General features: G+C 58.4%; 1 protein-coding gene and 2 non-coding genes across 4 annotated transcripts; 2 read left to right on the forward strand and 1 right to left on the reverse strand.

Annotated features, from left to right (window-relative positions):
- Positions 1-4,702: 4,702 nt before the first annotated feature.
- TRNAF-GAA (transfer RNA phenylalanine (anticodon GAA)) lies at positions 4,703-4,775 on the reverse strand. The gene has a single exon. It is a non-coding gene; the product is annotated as a tRNA-Phe (tRNA).
- Positions 4,776-4,905: 130 nt separating this feature from the next.
- Positions 4,906-4,979, forward strand: TRNAN-GUU (transfer RNA asparagine (anticodon GUU)). The gene has a single exon. It is a non-coding gene; the product is annotated as a tRNA-Asn (tRNA).
- Positions 4,980-5,141: 162 nt separating this feature from the next.
- Positions 5,142-17,407, forward strand: NDUFS7 (NADH:ubiquinone oxidoreductase core subunit S7). 2 transcript variants are annotated; one of them, XM_055248295.2, is made up of 8 exons: positions 5,142-5,286; positions 9,145-9,181; positions 9,852-9,920; positions 10,162-10,267; positions 11,856-12,035; positions 12,104-12,150; positions 14,593-14,681; positions 17,218-17,407. In XM_055248295.2, exons 1-8 carry the CDS (start codon positions 5,271-5,273, stop codon positions 17,313-17,315), a joined length of 642 nt encoding a protein of 213 aa, XP_055104270.1. In that variant the 5' UTR covers positions 5,142-5,270; the 3' UTR covers positions 17,316-17,407. The 2 variants fall into 2 exon arrangements, with proteins under 2 accessions (XP_055104270.1, XP_055104269.1); XM_055248294.2 differs by lacking the exon at positions 17,218-17,407 and adding an exon at positions 14,939-15,512 and having other exon boundaries at positions 5,151-5,286.
- The last annotated feature ends 1,217 nt before the right edge of the window (positions 17,408-18,624 follow it).

Genomic DNA, 18,624 nt, shown 5'->3' on the forward strand with positions numbered 1-18,624 from the left:
CAGCAGCCAGAGGCTGGGCGCGGTGGCTCACGCCTGCAGTCCCAGCACTTTGGGAGGCCAAGGCAGGTGGATAACCTGAGGTCAGAAGTTCGAGACCAGCCTGGCCAACATGGTAAAACCTCATCTCTACTAAAAAAAATTAGCGACCGTGGTGGTGGGCGCCTGTAGTCCTAGCTACTCGGGAGGCTGAGGCAGGAGAATTGCTTGAACCCTGGAGGCAGAGGTTGCAGGGAGCCGAGATCATACCACTGCACTCCAGCCTGGCAACACAGACTCCGCCTCAAAAAAATAAACAGCAGCCAGGGGCCTCAGTGGGGTTCATGCCTGTGGCCCCAGCTACTGGGGAGGCTTAGGTGGGAGGATAACTTGTTTGGAGGTCAAGGCTGCGGCTGCAGTGAACCGAGATCACGCCCCTGCACTCCAGCCTGAATGACAATGAGCACCTATCTTGCAGCAAAGCCCTGCCCAGCAGGTGGAACCAGAACGTGCCAGAGGCCCCCTTGTGCTTCCCACCCCACCCACACCCTCTGCCCTTACTGTCCTGTGGGCTATGACGGTGTTAAGGCTGCTGGGGCAGGCCCTGCCTGGGTGCTTCTCTCGGTAATGGGGGGTCGTGGGTGCTCTGGGTTGTCAGCCAGGCAGTTGAGTGGGAGTCAGGGGCCAGTGAGGAGCATTCCGGGGCCCTGAGGATGCCAGCATGGGTGTTCCTGGGCTCGCCCTCCCCACAGCATGGCTGGCGTGCCTCGACTGCCGCCGGAGCCCCGGGAAGACAGGCTTGATCCTGTGCACACGTAGGGAGACGCCAGGAGCCCTGCCATCAGAAGCCTGCATGCTCTGCCCCTCTCCTGGCAGCTAGCCAACCCTGCAGACCCACCTGAGCCTGTCCCTGGCACTGAGGACATTGGACCTAGGTCCTGCTGGGTGCTGAGCGGCTCCGTGCCAGGAGCTCCTGCCTCTACCATCGAGCTGACCACAGATGTCCCCAGACATGGCCTGGTGCTCCGTGGAAAACTGCTGTCCACAAACCATGGCGTCCTTCCCCTGACCCCCGCCTCTTCCCTCTCTGGCCTGGCCCAGCTGGTGTCTCAGAGCCTGGGTGCATGCTTCTGCCAGCCCCCCAACCACGTGGTCCACGCTCCCCAACCCCCTTCACTGAGCCACAGAGACCCCCATGTCCCTGCCAATGCTTTTTCCGAAGCTGGTCTCACTTGTTCCCAGCAGTGTGAGGGGAATTGGGGTCCCTCTCACTGGGGCAACCGCACCTGTCTGATCACTTCTAACAAGGAGGTCTTGGTGGCCGCACGGGGCACTTCGTCCATCTTACAGGGGCAACACAGGCACACAGTGAGAATTCCAAACCACAGAAACCTCACTCTCATGGGCCCCACTGCCTGAGGCATTTTCTGTTTTGCTTTTGTTGGTTGGTTGGTTGGTTGGTTGGTTGGTTGGTTTGAGACAGGGTCTGGCTCTGTTGCGCAGGCTGGAGTACAGTGGTGCAAACGTGGCTCACTGCAGCCTTGACCTCCCTGGCTCAAGCGATCCTCCCACTTCAGCCTCCCAAGAAGCTGGGACCACAGGTATGCACCGCCATGCCTGGCCAATTTTTGTGCTTCTTGTAGAAATGGGGCTTGCTGTGTTTCCGAGGCTAAGTGATCCTCCCTCATCGGCCTCCAAAGGGCTGAGATGATAGGCGAGAGCCACTGCAGCTGGCCTGCCTGAGTTCTTGTGCCTCTCTGCCTCCCTCCCTGTGCCAGCCTCACGCCCCCTCCTCACCTTCCCCAATTCCCACTCTCACCCCGCTCTGGGTCCTTCACCTCTCACTGGCCCGAGCTGTTTCTGGAACTGCTGCCTGCCCTCTGCTCATGTCCTGCCTCCGCCCCATGAAACCAGCTCCTCCATGTTCCCTGTCTCAGGGGTGTCCTCCAGGGCTCCGAGTTCCTGAACCAGATTCTTCTCCCCACCTACCTCACCCTTCCGTCCAGTCCACCCATCAGTCAGCCCCCTTTGCAGCAGAATGCCACCCCAAAACCCAGCGCCTGGAATATTCTCCACACAGTTTCTGTGGGACAGGGATCTAAGGGCAGCCCGGCCAGGGGTTTCTGGGGTGGTTCGTGGGGCTGCAGTCCAGATGCTCGTTGGGGCCACATCATCGGAAGGCTCCAATGGGGCGGGGGGTCTGAGGAGCCTCGCTCGGGGCAAGGGATGGGAAGGAGGCCGTGGTTCTCCTCCACATGGGTCAAGCCACCTGAGTGCCCGCCCTCTGTAACGGCCAGCTTGCTTCTGGGTCAGCGGCCCAGGAGCCACAGCAGCCGCACATGAATATCATCGCCATTCTGTTGGTCACACAGAGCAGCCCCGGTTGAACATGAAGACCCTATAGGGGCCGGGCGCGGTGGCTCACGCCTATAATCCCAGCACTCTGGGAGGCCGAGGTGGGCAGATCACCTGAGGTCAGGAGTTTGAGACCAGCCTGGACAACATGGTGAAACCCCATCTCTACTAAAAATACAAAAATTAGCTGGGTGTGGTGGTGGGTGCCTGTAATCTCAGCTACTCAGGAGGCTGAAGCAGGAGAATTGCTTAAACCCAGGAGGCAGAGGTTGCAGTGAGCTGAGATTGTGCCACTGCACTCCAGCCTGGGGGACAGAGCAAGGCTCCAGCCTGGGGGACAGAGACTCCGTCTGAAAAAAAAAAAAAAAAAAAAAAGACCCCATAGGAAGGCAAGAGCCTGAACAGCAGACACAATCCCAGGGGCCCTGTCATCCCAGCGGCCCGAGGACCATCCCCCTTGGCCCCCACTGAGCTCAGCTGCAGTCCCCACCCCATCCCCCACCACCACCACTAGGGCTAAGAGCTGCCAGAAACCCTTGGGCTGGCTTCATTGTTCCTCCCGGGAAGAGTCCAGGGCAGCTGACACATGACCCCGGCATGGCACGCCAGGGACAGGGGAGGCACTCTGCTGTCCCTGACTGTATAAAAAAAATCCACAAGCAAAATCCCTAATGAGCAATGTTCCACAGTAAGTCCTGCCTCAGAACTGTGCAGGGCATCAGAAACAGGAACGCCTGAGAAACGGCCACGGTCCCAGGAGCTGAGGAAACACCACACCTGGTGCCACGTAGGGTCCCGGATGGAGCCCTGGGCCAGGAAAAGGCAATAGAGGAAACCCAGGAAACTTGGATAGAGTGTAGATTTTGGTCAGTAATAATGTATCATGTGACAAACGTATCACACTCATGAACTGGGCATGGGGTACTCAGAACTCTAAATTATTCTAAAAATATTCATATAAATTTAGGACCAAAACCATGGCCAGGCGTGGTGCCTCACTCCTGAATCCCAGCACTCTGGGAGGCCGAGGTGGGCAGATCACCTGAGGTCAGGAGTTCGAGACCAGCCTGGCCAACAAACCCTGTCTCTATTAAAAATACAAAAATTAGCCGGGCATGGTAGTGTGTGCGTGTAATCCCAGCTACTAAGGAGGCTGAGGCAGGAGAATCACTTGAACCAGGGAGGTGGAGGCTGCAGTGAGCTGAGATCTTGCCACTGCACTGCAGCCTGGGTGACAGAGCAAGACTCCATCTCAAAAAAATAAATAAAAAAAAACCCAAAACCATCCAGCACGGGCAGCTATGAGAACTATAGAAGGAAGAGGGTTTTGTGCACCTGCCAACCTCTTGGGTTCCTGTCAGCTTTTCCTCCAAATCTTTATTATTATTATTTATTGTAGAGATGGGGTCTTGCTATGTTGCCCAGGCTGGTCTCAAGCTCCTGGCTTCAAGTGATCCTCCTGCCTCGGCTTCCTAAAGTGCTGGGATTACAGGTGTGAGTCACCATGCTGGGCCCCTCCAATCCTTTTGAGCTGCCCAAGAGCAGAGACCAGGCCTGGCTTTGCTCAGCAGCGGGTCCCCAGCCCATGGCACAAATTCAGTAAACACCTGTTGTGGTCCTCAAGGGGCCCCCAGTCTTGCTACTCACCTGTGTTCACCTAATTTGCGCCTCTGTTTTCTTTACTTTTTCTTTTTCTTTTTTTTTTTTTTTTTTTGAGATGGAGTCTCACTCTGTCGCCCAGGCTGGAGTGCGGTGGCACGATCTCAGCTCACTGCAACCTCCGCCTCCCAGATTCAAGTGATTCTCCTGCCTCAGCCTCCCGAGTAGCTGGGATTTAGTTACGGGGTTTCTACGTATTGGCCAGGTTGGTCTCGAACTCCTGACCTCGGGTGATTTGCCTGCCTCGGCCTCCCAAAGTGCTGGGATTACAGGCGTGAATCACCGCGCCGGCCTTCACCTCTGTTTTCGTAATCATAAAACAGGCAGACAAAACCTCCAGTGGGATTGTGAAAATTAAATGATATGCATGCAGAAAGCATTCTGCAAACTCTGTTTTGCTAGTTTGGGCGTTTAGTGTTAGTTTTTATATAATTAGTACTGGTTGTAAACTTATCAATTTAAGCAAGATGGAAAATCGAGGGTGTGTCAGGGAAGGGGGAAGTTTGAGCTGAAATCATGACCTCTTGGGGGTTGGAAGAGGAGGCTTTGGGGTTGTGAGGTCTGAGCCCCCCTACCTTGGGATGAGTCCATGTCCCAACTCCTCCTCTGCAGAATGGGGTGGTGTTCCGGGAAGGGGCCCGGGATGGCTAAGAGGCAGCCGGACCAGTCCTGAACAAAAGACACTAATGATCGCAAGGGGCGCTAAAACCTTTGCCGAAACCCGGGATCGAACCAGGGACCTTTAGATCTTCAGTCTAACGCTCTCCCAACTGAGCTATTTCAGCTGGGCGGTAGGGGTCGCTCTCGCCGGGCCTCCGTCCCGCGCTGCGCCTTATCCGCGCAGGCGCAACTCGTTTAGCGTCAGCAGGCCCCGTATCCTTTATAAGGTGTCCCCGGGGGCCCGGCCGCAACGCTGTCTCTGTGGCGCAATCGGTTAGCGCGTTCGGCTGTTAACCGAAAGGTTGGTGGTTCGAGCCCACCCAGGGACGCATGGTGACTTTTGCCCTCCTGGAATAATAAGAAAATGAGTGTCGCCTCTGTTTTTGTCGGTCCGCCGTAGACCCGCGGTCCCCATGTGCGCACTCCGATGACCTTTCCGTCTCGGGTGATCCGGGGGTGCACGGCGCAGGCACGACCACGGAGGCCGAAAGCGCAGCGGAACCTCCCGGCTCCAGGTTCCGGTTTCCGCATGCGCTCCGAGTCGGTTTGGGCGACGGTCCCTGGAACCCGGAGCGCTAAGGAGAACGGACCTTAGAGGTTGTCTGAAGGCCGAGGCCAAGATGGCGGCGCTGTCAGGTGAGCGCGGTACCGGCGGCGGGTGCGGGGCCGCGCGGGTCTGGGGCCGGAGGAGCCGCGGGTGCCGTGGTGGCGTCCGGGGTCGGTGCTGGCGTCGTGGCCGCCGTCCTCTCCGGGCTTCTCCGAGCCGGCCGCTTCTCGGGCTCCCGCCCGGCTTGCGATGAACGGTCTCCGCTATTGCGTCCAGGGTACGGTCGGGGAAACCGAGGCCCGGCAGGTCATGACGGAAGCCCCCAGCCTCAGGAGGGCGCTCGGGGCAGAGGCTGGAGGGTCCCCATTCACGTCTCCGAGACCAGGGCACGGTCTGCAAGGCTGCCCTTGAGATGCCCTAGAGAAAGCGGGGCCTGCCTGACAGGCTGGGAAACTGAGGCCCATTGAAGGTCCTCGAGGTCACAGGGCCGGGCCTGGGAAGGAACAGGACCCAGGGCATCCACGCCACCCTGCTGGACCCTCCACCTCCCTCCCCACCCCTGGGAGGTAAGGGCCTCTCGCAGAGCCTGTCCTGCTCCAGGGACTTTTTTGGGATCAGCTGAAGCCTGCGGACCCCTGCTCAGATAAAGTTATCAAATGCATGGAATAAAATCCATAGAATTGCAAGGAAATCAGTTACACGGAGAGGCAGTTATTAAAAGATTGTCTTGAAACCTGATTGGCGACTTAGTAATCTAAGTGCTTCCCTTATGAACGCGATCTAGCGGCAGGTCTAATTACGACTGTGGTTTGGAAGGAGTGAGGAGTTGAAATGAGGCTTTGATGATACGGCAACGTCTGCAGCCCCTGCACCATGGCTAGGAAACATCTGTGATTCCTCTTGGTGAAAAGTTACAGGTCCTGCTAATACTGCCGTATTTTGTTGCCTATGCTAAGAATTTTTTATTTTATTTATTAATTAAGACAGGGTCTGCCTCTGTCGCTCAGACTGGAGTGCAGTGGTGCCATCTTGGCTCATTACTGCCACCTGTGCCTCCCAGGCTCCAGCGATTCTGGCACTTTAGTGTCCTGTGTAGCTGGGACCACAGGTGTGTGCCACCATGCCTGGCTAGTTTTTGTATTTTTAGTAGAGATGGGGGTCTTGCCATGTTGCCCAGGCTGGTCTCAAACTTCTGAGGTCAAGCAATCCTCCCACCTCAGCCTCCCAAAGTGCTGGGAGCCACGGCACCCAGCCTACGCTGAGAATTGAATGAAGGACTAATTTTCCATAAGATGCTGGTGACAACAAAGACATATTGTTTTTTATTCCAAGCAAATTCACAGTTTTGAATCCTCACCAGGCCCCTTGTTAAGAATACCTACCCATGGCACGGTGGCTCACGCCTGTAATCCCAGCAGTTTGGAAGGCCAAGGTGGGCGGATCACCTGAGGTCCGGAGTTCGAGACCAGCCTGACCAACATGGAGAAACCCCGTTTCTACTAAAAATACAAAATCAGCTGGGTGTGGTGGCACATGCCTGTAATCCCAGCTACTGGGGGGGCTGGGGCAAAAGAATCGCTTGAACCCGGGAGGCAGAGGTTGCGGTGAGCTGAGATTGCACCATTGCACTCCATCCTGGGCAACAAGAGTGAAACTCCATCTCAAAAAAAAAAAAAAAAAAAAAAGGCTGGGCATGGTGGTTCACGCCTGTAATCCCAGCACTTTGGGAGGCCGAGATGGGCGGATCCCCTGAGTTCGAGAGTTCAAGACCAGCCTGATCAACATGGAGAAACCCCGTCTCTACTAAAAAATACAAAATTAGCTGAGCATGGTAGCAGGCGCCTGTAATCCCAGCTACTCAGGAGGCTGAGGCAGGAGAATAGCTTGAACCTGGGAGGTGGAGGTTGCAGTGAGCCAAGATTGTGCCATTGCACTCCAGCCTGGGCGACAAGAGTGAAACTCCGTCTCAAAAAAACAAAAACAACAACAGCAACAAAAAACCCCGGACCCAGAGGCACAGAATCCCACAGATCACCTCAGAGGCTCTCAGATGAGCATTTCCTCTGTTAGGAGCTTATCCAAAGTCCTGAATTTTCAGCTTGGGAAACTGACACCTGGAGTGGGGCAGCTCCCACCGGAGCCTGGGGCTGGGCAGTTAGCCTGTCTGCTGTGCCCAGCCTCAGGCATGCCAAGAAGTAGGTCACAGGCTTGTGTCCTTCAGAGAGTTGCAGCCTGGGGCCATGGGAAACAGCAACCCTGGATGAGGCCAAGGCTGGGGTGAGGGAGGGGCTCAGAGGCAGGAGAAGGCTCCATGGATCGCCGCATTCAGGGGCATCAAACCCTGGCCCTGGCCCCTGGAGGCTGCCCACAACCTCTCCATCAGGCCTCACCTCACCCACAGCAACAAAGTACCATCACCTGGGCAGCTTAAACAGAAGCTGATGTTCTCACAGTTCTGGGGGCTGGAAGGCCAAGACTAGGGGGTCAGCAGGGTTGGTTCCTGCTGAGGCCTCTCTCCGTGGCTATCTTCTCCCTGCGTCTTCCCTCTGTACGTGTTTATGTCCTGATCACCTTTTCTTACAAGACATAAGTCATATCGGATGAGGGCCTACCCTCATGACCTCACTGTACTTTATAATGACCCTTTATTTATTTTTTGAGATGGAGTCTCCCTCTGTCACCCAGGCTGGAGTGCAGTGGCGCACCCTCTACTCACTGCAACCTCTACCTCCCGGGTTCAAGTGATTCTCCTGCCTCAGCTTCTCGAGTAGCTGGGATTACAGGTACCTCCTACTACACCCAGCTAATTTTTGTATTTTTAGTAGAGACGGGGTTTCACCATGTTGGCCAGGCTGGTCTCAAACTCCTGACCTCAAGTGATCCACCTGCCTCAGCCTCCTGAAGTGCTGGAATTACAGGCGTGAGCCGCCATGCCCAGGCATTAATGATCCCTTTAAAGACCCCATCTCCAAAAGCAGTCACATTCTGAGGTCCTGGGGTTGGGCTTCAGATGCAGGTCGGGTGGAGGGACACAGTTTAGCCGTCACCAGCACCAAACCTGCCTTTCTGGCTTCTTCCTTGCAAGCCAGGATTCCTTGCACCTCCAGGCATTTCCTCCTGCTGAGTGCCCTGGGGTGTGGCAAGGCCCTGCTCTGGCCTCAGCCTTCGCCTCGGGAAGGCTCTCCCAGGAGCCTTCATGCAGGCGTGTTCCCTCCTCTGCGCTTACTTTGAGGCTGGCTCTTCTAGGGGTGCTTTGCTGTGTAGGTTGACGTGGGCAGCGCCCTCCCTGCTCAGCAGACTGCAGATTCCTGGAGGATGGGGCCTGTGCTGAGCTACGTGGGAAACCCCCGAGCACCAGCTAGGGCCTGGAGCACCCAGCACACGCTTGTCACGCACAGCTGAGGCCAGGATGAGCACTGGGTGCCCAGGGAGGCCCTGGCATTGCTGGAGTGACAGGCACTCCACAAGCACGCATAGATGGAGATAGAACCGGGTGCCGGCAACCAGAGGACCTGGGGTGCTGGTGTAGGTGGGACGCCGCGGGTATCTGAGCTGAAACCTGCCTCATGAGAAGGGGCCAGCGGTGTGCAAGTGTGAGGCGGGGTGTCCCCCGCAGGGGAGCAGCCAGTGCGGAGGCCCTGGCACAGGAAAGCGGCATGTGCCAGTGAAGATCACCAGGGCGGGGAGACGGGGCAGCGTTTGGGTTCCTTCCGGGGCCATGGGGCCTCAAGCAGGGGACCAAGACTCGCTCACGTTCTGAAAACCCCCTCGTTACCTAACGTTTGTTAAGTGGTACTCGAGTTGGGGTCAGAGCTAGGCCGTGTGGGCAGGAGCCTGACGGGGAAGTGCCTGGAGGCCGGCCTTGCGGTCCTTCCAGGGATCCTGACTCAGTGGTCCCTGGTGCTGCCCGCAGCTCACTGTCCCCACCCCTGTGGTCCTCTCTGCAGCTCCTGGCCTGCGCGGCTTCTGGATCCTTGGTCTGCGGTGAGTGCCTGAGTCTCCAGCCCTCAGCTGGGAGGGGCCTTCAGCAGCGACAGACGAACGGGGCTGGGGGTGGCGGGGGGGGCCTTGTTGAAGGTCACGTGGCATGTTAGGGACAGGATGCAGGTGACGGTCTACACGCTGCCCGTGATGTGCCGGTACCCTCCCTGGGACAGTCCACGCAGTGGCAAAGGCTGGACAGTCAGGAGGAAAACCCTGTGGGCCCGGCTCAGTGCCGTCAGAGCTCACCGCCACCTGGGGTGGGAAGGCATTCTGTGAGCCCTGTGCAGATGGCAGCCAGGGGCAGGCCTCCTGGAGACCCAGGCAACTGACAGGGTGGTGAGGGCGTGTACCCAGGGATCTGACCTTGGTCATGTGTGGAGGGCCTGGTGCCAGTTTCCTTCTGCGGATGATCCTGGGACCGTCCTTGCTTGGACACTGTTGACCTGCTGGGTACATCACAAAAGAAATTCCATTCAAGTCTGGGCCATCACTGGGGGTCAGGGCGATGGCCACACGGCCCCAGGGGCTCTGGCCAGTGGCCCAAGTGCTGACAGGCAGAGGCGAGAGCAGTCTCGCAGCAGGGAGGGGAGAGGCAGGACAACAGTGAGTGCGGCTGGGGGAGCTGGAGGGGCCTGGGACAGCCACTGACCCACGTTCCATCTCCCGGCAGCTCCAGCGTGGGCACAGCTGTGCAGGCACGAGGTGTCCATCAGAGCGTGGCCACCGATGGCCCAAGCAGGTGAAGCTGGCCTTCTGGGGGAGGTCGTACCCCCGCCCGCCCCACCCTCATCCCTTCCTCATTTTCTGCATCAGTGCCGCAGCCACTGGGGTGCCTGGATGGGGCAGGGAGGGGGTCGCACATCCCAGTCCCTGACCTCATGTGGGTCCAGGCCTCTGGCAGCGGCTGCGGGGGCTGGCATTCGCCTCTGGGAAGCACCTGCGTGGCTGACGCCTCCTGTGCCCGTGTGTCTGTGTGCCAGCACCCAGCCTGCCCTGCCAAAGGCCAGAGCCGTGGCTCCCAAACCCAGCAGCCGGGGCGAGTATGTGGTGGCCAAGCTGGATGACCTCGTCAACTGGGCCCGCCGGGTGAGTCTACTATGAGCTGCAGGCCGTCCTCAAGCACCAGGGCCTCTCTGCACACTCACAGGCACACACATACACAAACGTACAGACACGTACACACACAACCCATGCATGCACACTCACATGTGCACATGTGCATGCAATCTCACATGTATGGACAGATGTGTGTACACGCACCACACACGCACACTCATGCACACACATGCACATATGCACACACGCACACTGACGCACACATACACGTGTGCGCACACATGCACACATACATGCACACATACATGCACACTCGCACTCATGCACACACGCACACATGCGCACACATACACATGCATACGTGTACAGACACGCAGACTCGCACACATGCACATATATGCACACATGCACACTCACCCACACACATGCACACACGTACTTGTGTGGACACATGCATGTGCACCTATTGGCATGCATGCACACAGGCACACTGATGCACACACACCCCTGCAGCCGTGGAGCAGGGTGGACCCTCCCGGAGGCCCCTGTGCTGGCCTGGTGGCCTGTGGTTCCATCTGAGGATTCGGAGCCTGCTTGAGGTGACCCTCTCCCTTTCCGTCATTCTCTTTCTGGCTTCTGTGTGTTCCTCTTGTTTCTCTTTTAAGGTGAAAGCAGTGTTTTAAGTTAAAAGGAGTGCGTGTGAAGGCAGTAGATCCTTCTCAGTACCCGTTTAAAGCCTCCCCTGCCTGTGGCGCCAGCCCCCACGCAGCCCCTGCCATCCCCCTGCAGCGTGAGCACGTGCAGCTCCCTCCAGCTCCTGCAGCACTTGGCGCGACAGCCCGGGTTCAACAGTCCCCCATTGATGGACGTTCACTGTTTCCTTTTGTTTTTTGTTTCCTAAACAATGCCACAACGAACGTCCTGCCAGGGCTGCAGTGGTCGAGACAAGGATGCCCACTGCAGGATAGTTTCTAATGGAGGGAACCTGAGACATGGCCAGGGGCCGTCCCAACACAGGCTGCTAGCGGGCAGGTGGGCCTGGCCATTTCTGCCCGGGCAGCCCTGCCTCACTCTGTAGCCTGGCCCTGTCACCCGCCAACACATGCAGCAGGGCCCCTGCCAGGTCTCAGAGCCGCGTGCAGGGAGAGCCAGAACCATGGGGGAAATGAGAAGCCACAGAGATGGAGGAGCGGGGAGGGAGTGGCCAAGGAGATCTGAGAGGGCTTCCTGGAGGCGTCGCACTTGGTATGCGGACCCAGATCTCGTTAACGCAGAGTACCCGGTTAGACCTGCGCTACTCGCCTATAGCCCACGCGCTCAGAGAGTGGCTGGAGACCCCTGTTGAAATGGTGGGACTTAGGATACACTAGGTTCGAGGAACTGTGTGATGAAGACAGGTCTCACCCATTTCTATTTTATTTATTTGAATGTGGCTGGTGGGGCGCGCTTTACAACTCTTGGGGCCCGGAGGCCACCTGCAGGAGCCGCTGTGCCTGTCACCTCTGCCGGCTGCCGTCGCGGGACATGAGTCGGGGGTTCTAGGTGTTCCACGTGGAGTCTCATGCTGGGCCACGCGGGGCTCCGGGGGTGGCGTCTGACCCGAGCCCGGCCTCTGCAGAGTTCTCTGTGGCCCATGACCTTCGGCCTGGCCTGCTGCGCCGTGGAGATGATGCACATAGCCGCACCCCGCTACGACATGGACCGCTTCGGCGTGGTCTTCCGCGCCAGCCCGCGCCAGTCCGACGTCATGATCGTGGCCGGCACACTCACCAACAAGATGGCCCCAGCGCTTCGCAAGGTAGGCCTCGTCCCCGCCGCCCGGCCGCGCCCAGAGTGAGCTGCGCACGGACCCCGCCTCTCTTCCAGGTCTACGATCAGATGCCGGAGCCGCGCTACGTGATCTCCATGGGGAGGTGAGTGCAGGGCGGGGCGTCTCCAGGGACGGACGTAGCGTCAGTGCTGGCCTGGCTGTGCCCTAATGGCGCTTATCAAAAGTGTCATTTACAGGCCGGGCGTGGTGGCTCACGCTTGTAATCCCAGCACTTTGGGAGGCCGAGGCGGGCGAATCACGAGGTCAGGAGATCGAGACCACGGTGAAACCCCATCTCTACTAAAAATATAAAAAATTAGCCGTGCGTGGTGGCGGGCGCCTGTAGTCCCAGCTACTCGGAGAGGCTGAGGCATGAGAATGGCGTGAACTCGGGAGGCGGAGCTTGCAGTGAGCCGAGATTGCGCCACTGAACTCCAGCCTGGGCGACAGAGTGAGACTCTGTCTCAAAAAAAAAAAAAAAAAGTGTCATTTACATTTAGTGAAATCCCACGTGGTCCCGGCGCTGCCCTTCATCCTCTCGGTGCCTCCACCCCAGGCAGATGGGCTGGCGGGCCTCTCCCCAAAACGATTCCTCCCATCCACCCCCACGCAGCAGACCCCACATTCCACCCAGTTCTCTGCTTTACTCACACATAAGTGATGACAGGTGCTGTAGATAGTTTTATAATCTCAGCCTTCTAACTTGCCATCAGTTTTTTTTTCTGAGACAGAGTCTTGCTCTGTCACCCAGGCTGGAGTGTGGTGGAATGATCTTGGCTCACTGCAACCTCCGCCTCCCAGGTTCAAGCAATTCTCCTGCCTCAGCCTCCCAAGTATCTGGGATTACAGGCACGCACCACCACACCCAGCTAATTTTTGTATGTTTAGTAGAGACGAGGTTTCACCATGTTGGCCAGGCTGGTCTTGAACTCCCTCAGGTGATCCACCCGCCTCAGCCTCCCAAAGTGCTGGGATTATAGGCATAAGCCACCATGCCTGGCCTTGCCATCATTTTTAGTCATTTCACCATAACACTGAAAGGTATTTAGTCTCCTAACATTTTTAAACATTTATTTATTTATTTATTTATTTATTTAAAGACGGAGTCTAGCTCTGTCGCCCAGGCTGGAGTGCAGTGGCGCGATCTCGCCTCACTACAACCTCCGCTTCCCAGGTGCAAGTGATTCTCCTGCCTCGGCCTCCCGAGTAGCTGGGATTACAGGTGCCCGCCACCACACCTGGCTAATTTTTGTATTTTTAGTAAAGAAGAGGTTTCACCATGTTGGCTAGGATGGTCTCGATCTCCTGACCTCGTGATCCACCCACCTCAGCCTCCCAAAGTGCTGGGATTACAGGCATGAACCACTGTGCGGCCAATATTTATTTTTATTTTTATTTTTTAGAGACAAGAGTCTCACTGAGTTGCCCAGGCTGGAGTGCAGTCATAGCTCACTGCAGCCTTGAACTCCTGGGGTCAAGCGATCCCCCAACCTTAGCCTCCCAAAGTGCTGGGATTACAGATGTGCTCCACTGTGCCTAATTTTTAAAATTTTTGTAGAGATTGGGTCTTGCTAAGTTTACCCTTTTAAAGCGAGCAGTTCAGTGGTTTTTAGGCCACCACCTCTAATTCCAGAACATTCTCATCACCCCCAAATGAAATGCTGTCCCCATCAGCAGTCACTCTGCATCCCCTTCCAAGCCGCGGTGCCCACACCTCCCCTCCCTGTCTCTGTGGATGGGCCCGTCCTGGACATTTCACAGAAACAGGATCACACACTGTGTGGCCTTCTATGTCTGGCGTCTCTCACTGAGCGTGACGTCCTCAAGGTGCATCCGTGCTGTGGCCTGTGTCCGAGCCTCACTCCTTTTCTTGGCTGAATAATATCCCACTGTGTGGATGTATTACTAACCTAATTCTAAACAATTAATTAGAATATTCCAGAGTTTTCATAATCATCTCCCACTGCTGGGCATTCAGGTTACGTCCATGTTTACGGCTGTGGAAAGCAGTGCTGGGAGTGGAGTCTGTGTGGTCGCCTGGGGTTTCCAGCTGCCTGCCCCGGGTGGACGCCAGTACCTTGCTGACAGAGCCGGAATCGGGCGAGGGCCTCCTGTGAGGCTCAGCCGCCCCATAGACAGGGGCTGGGTGTCGCCACTGTGGCTGTTTGAAGTGGCTTTTTGTTGACACATGTGATCTGACACTTCTCAGCCCTGGGAATCGATGGTCAGGAGCCCCCTCGGGAGGGGAGCACTTTTCCCCGAGTTATCAGCCACGTGTGTGCTTGCGCCCCACTGGTTCCACAGGGGCTCTGGGAGCCTGTGCGTGGTTGCTCATTGCTTCTCTGTGACAAGTTCCAGCCTCATTGGTGCCCGGCCTGCAGTTGAAGGCGGGTGGGGATGGGGTGAGGCCTCGTGGAGAGAGGGTGGACGGGGTGGGTCCTCGGCAGGTGCTCCTCACGGTGCCTCCCGACAGCTGTGAGGAGGGAGGGTGGAGGGTGGGCAGGCGGGTCCTCAGCACACTCCCCTCACGGCACCTCCCCAACAGCTGCGCCAACGGAGGAGGCTACTACCACTACTCCTACTCGGTGGTGAGGGGCTGTGACCGCATCGTGCCCGTGGACATCTACATCCCAGGTAGGCCGGGATGGAGCTGGGGACAGGGCCAGTGCCACACGGAGCCCAGTGGCCCAGTGAGGGAGTCCCACACCCCCAGCAGACGGCGGGCTCCCCCATCCTACGGATGGGCCGACTTGGGGCTCTCCCTCTTAGAGGAGTGTGTGCCCTATGAGAAGTCGGCGATGTATTCAGGCATCAGAGGGAGCAGGGGAGGCTGAGTGGAATTCCTGACACTCGCCTGGTTTACAGCAGTTTCATATGGTCCTGCCTGACAGAAACCAAAGACCTGCAGTTAGAAATACCAAGACAGAAGGCTCTTGGAGGCCAAGACACCGTCCCGCGCCCTCAGCCTTACAGAAGGGCACGCAGGACTCCCTGGGACCCGGGGTGGCCGGATTTGGCAAATGCAAACGTGGGAGGCTCAGTTTGTCTGTGAGGTTAGGTTGAGTTTGACCATCAGGAAAACGATTAGTAGTAATTGTTTAGTATAAATATATCCCAACAATAGTTGGGCTATAGTGACACTAAAAAAGAGTATTGGGCCGGGCGCAGTGGCTCACGCTTGTAATCCCAGCACTTCGGGAGGCCGAGGCGGGTGGATCACGAGGTCAGGAGATGGAGACCACAGTGAAACCCCGTCTCTACTAAAAACACAAAAAATTAGCCGGGCTTGGTGGCGGGCGCCTGTAGTCCCAGCTACTCGGAGAGGCTGAGGCAGGAGAATGGCGTGAACCTGGGAGGCGGAGCTTGCAGTGAGCCGAGATTGCGCCACTGCACTCCAGCCTGGGCGACAGAGCGAGACTCCATCTCAAAAAAAAAAAAAAAGAGTATTGGCTGCATACCTGAAATTCACACCGCACCGGGAACATTCTTTATTATCTGGTGATCCCGTGGGACTCTTGCGCCTCACGTGGTCCCACAAGGGCCACCCCCCCGGAGCGGTAGTCAGGCTTGGAGGTGGCGCTCATGTGGGACAGGGGACAGAGGTCCTGTTCTTGGCCACCCTGTGCTGCGGCATTAGCGCATGTGCAGAGAGCCCAGCCGAGTCCTGAGTCTGGAGAGTTGGGCAAGCGAGAGGCATGTCCCGGCACCTCTCAAAAGTGGAGGAACAGGCTCTGACTTTGGATTCCACTTCCCTGGAAAGGGCATTGATTTGCTCAGCGTTCTGCATGGTTCAGGTTACCTGGGGGCAGTGGACAGGGCAGCCTGGGCCTCCCCGTGACTCTCGTCAGCACAGAGAGGTCCATCCCAGGGTCAGGAGCTCAGCCCATGCCCCTGGCGTCTTCCCCTGCAGTGCAGACCAAAGGGGCAGGTTGCGAGTGTGGACTGTGCTCCTCCCTCCTTGCAGACTGCACTCCTCCCTCCCTGGGGACTGTGCTCCTCCCTCCCTGGGGACTGTGCTCCTCTCTCCCTGGTGATGGTGCCCCTCCCTCCCTGGGGACTGTGCTCCTCCCTCTCTCGGGACTGTGCTCTTCCCTCCCTGGGGACTGTGCTCCTCCCTCCCTGGTGACGGTGCCCCTCCCTCCCTGGTGACTGTGCTTCTCCCTCCCTGGTGATGGTGCCCCTCCCTCCCTGGGGACTGTGCTCCTCCCTCTCTGGTGACTGTGCTCCTCCCTCCCTGGTGACTGTGCTCCTCCCTCCCTGGGGACTGTGCTCCTCCCTCCCTGGTGACTGTGCTCCTCCCTCCCTGGGGACTGTGCTCCTCCCTCTCTGGTGACTGTGCTCCACCCTCCCTCCCTGCGGACTGTGCTTCTCCCTCCCTGGGGACTGTGCTCCTCCCTCTCTGGTGACTGTGCTCCTCCCTCCCTGGTGACTGTGCTCCTCCCTCCCTGGGGACTGTGCTCCACCCTCCCTCCCTGCGGACTGTGCTTCTCCCTCCCTTGGAGCAGCCTGGACTTGCCAGAGCTCTGCCAGGTGGGGCCTGGCCGCCCTTTCCCAGGCCCTGCAGTGGCCTTGTCCTTTCCCACCTGTTTCCACTCCTGCTGTCCCCGTTGGGCCCTGGGCTTCGTCCTCTTGCTCAAGCCCTTTGCTCTGAGCCTGCGCAGCAGCCGGGACTGGGGGATCCCCAGCAAAGAGCTCCGGCTTGGGGCTCAGAAAGGGGGTCATCAGGTCCTCGTGGGATGCCCAGGTTCTGGGCCACCTCCCCTCCCTCCACCCAGCCTCCCTGCCTCCATCTCCGTCCAGGGCAGCCCCGGGCCCTGCTCCCCACTGCTAAGTGTGTTTTTGAGTGCTGGCCCCCATGGAGTCCTGAGGGCTGGGGCCAGGGGCCGGCTTAGTGAGGTCAGCGTCTTGTCCAAGAGGTTCTTGTGACAGCCCAGGATGAGCCACAGGTGGAGGGCAGTGGGGCCTTGCCCAGGGGAGGACCCCACTCTTCCTGCAGGGACCTCCCCTGCGCCAGCTCCCAGCCCCTGGCCTCTGCGCCCACCCAGGGCTGCCAGCTTCCACCTTCAGAGGCCGGCATGGGAGACCCCTCAAAAGCCGAGCCGGCTGCGCTGTGCACGCGGTCACACAGGCTCCGGCTGCAGGGAGGGAAACTGAGGCAAGGTCCCCGCAGGCTGCCCACCCACGGCCGAGGCCCTGCTCTATGGCATCCTGCAGCTGCAGAGGAAGATCAAGCGGGAGCGGAGGCTGCAGATCTGGTATCGCAGGTAGCGCCGCCACCGGAGCCTGTCGCCGTCCTGTCCCCAGCCTGCTTGTGTCCCGTGAGGTTGTCAATAAACCTGCCCTCGGGCTGCTGCCTCCCAGTGTGGTGTGTGGGTGAAAGGAGCCAGGGGCCGGGCGCGGTGGCTCACGCTTGTAATTCCAGCACTTTGGGAGGCCGAGGTGGGCGGATCATGAGGTCAGGAGATCGAGACCACGATGAAACCCCGTCTCTACTAAAAATACAAAAAATTAGCCGGGTGTGGTGGCGGGCGCCTGTAGTCCCAGTTACTCGGAGAGGCTGAGGCAGGAGAATGGCGTGAACCCAGGAGGCGGAGCTTGCAGTGAGCCGAGATGGTGCCACTGCACTCCAGCCTGGGTGACAGAGCGAGACTCCGTCTCAAAAAAAAAAAAAAAAGGAGCCGGGGAGGTGGGGGGATCACAGACCCCCTGCGGCATGCCGCCCTTGGGTTGGGGGCGGTGGGAGCAGAGCCGGGGGCAGAGATGGGCACTGTGCCTGCCAGCAGGGTCCTTTCCCGTTGCTCTGCGAAGACTCTGGGGTGGACATCATGGCCCAAAGTCCCGAGTGTGGAAGGCGGCACACCCATCCCTCCTGGGAGGGCCCTGACTCAGTCTCCCTCTGTGCCCTAAGGCAGGCTGAGCAAAGCCCGTCTGAGCCTGCCCTGGGGTTCAGAGTGTGGCCTGTGGCCTGTGTGTGGACTTGGGCAGGTCGCCACTGCCCTCTGGCCCATTTCCAGGCGGTGGGATGGGCTGGTTAGCTGAGGGCTGGGGCCAGGGAGATGGGGAGGTGGTACCTGGTCCAAACCAAAGGGCTGCAGGGCAGGGCTGTGAGCCTCACAGGCTATCTGACCCCACTTTGGGGACCCTCTCCACCCAGGGCTTTCGGGGGACCCTGGCTCCACCCCACCAGCCCCTTCATCCGTCGAAGTCCAGTCCTCATCAGGGACGTGCACTGATTTAGCAAATGTCCCATCTTCCTGTGTTCAGCGCCACACGCCACCGGTCCTGGGGACCTCGCTCTGCCGGCCCACCTTGCATGCCTGCTGCACACCAGGGACAGTTCTGGGGACCAGCAGTTATCATGGGCCAGGCTGGGATGGGGCCTGGGAGACTGGGGCGGGGGTGGGGAACAGGTGCCCAGCCCAGCCGGGTCAAGCAGCCTAGAGGCAGGACATGCTGGGGTGGGGACAGGGCGTCAGCCAGCGGAACAGAAGCCTTGGGCCAGAGCGCAGAGCACAGGAGCCGGCCTTCTCTCAGGGCAAGGAGGTCAGTGGAGGGGGCGGGCAGGACGGCCCCAGGA

Source organism: Symphalangus syndactylus, chromosome 17 (genome assembly GCF_028878055.3).
Source record: "Symphalangus syndactylus isolate Jambi chromosome 17, NHGRI_mSymSyn1-v2.1_pri, whole genome shotgun sequence".
Lineage (NCBI taxonomy): Eukaryota > Metazoa > Chordata > Mammalia > Primates > Hylobatidae > Symphalangus > Symphalangus syndactylus.

Excerpts from the sequence above, each read along its gene's own strand:
- NDUFS7 (XM_055248294.2), top strand. Across the intron at positions 10,268-11,855 it reads TCGTCAACTGGGCCCGCCGG|AGTTCTCTGTGGCCCATGAC; the intron begins GTGAGTCTACTA and ends CGGCCTCTGCAG. Across the intron at positions 14,682-14,938 it reads CGTGGACATCTACATCCCAG|AAACCAAAGACCTGCAGTTA; the intron begins GTAGGCCGGGAT and ends CCTGCCTGACAG.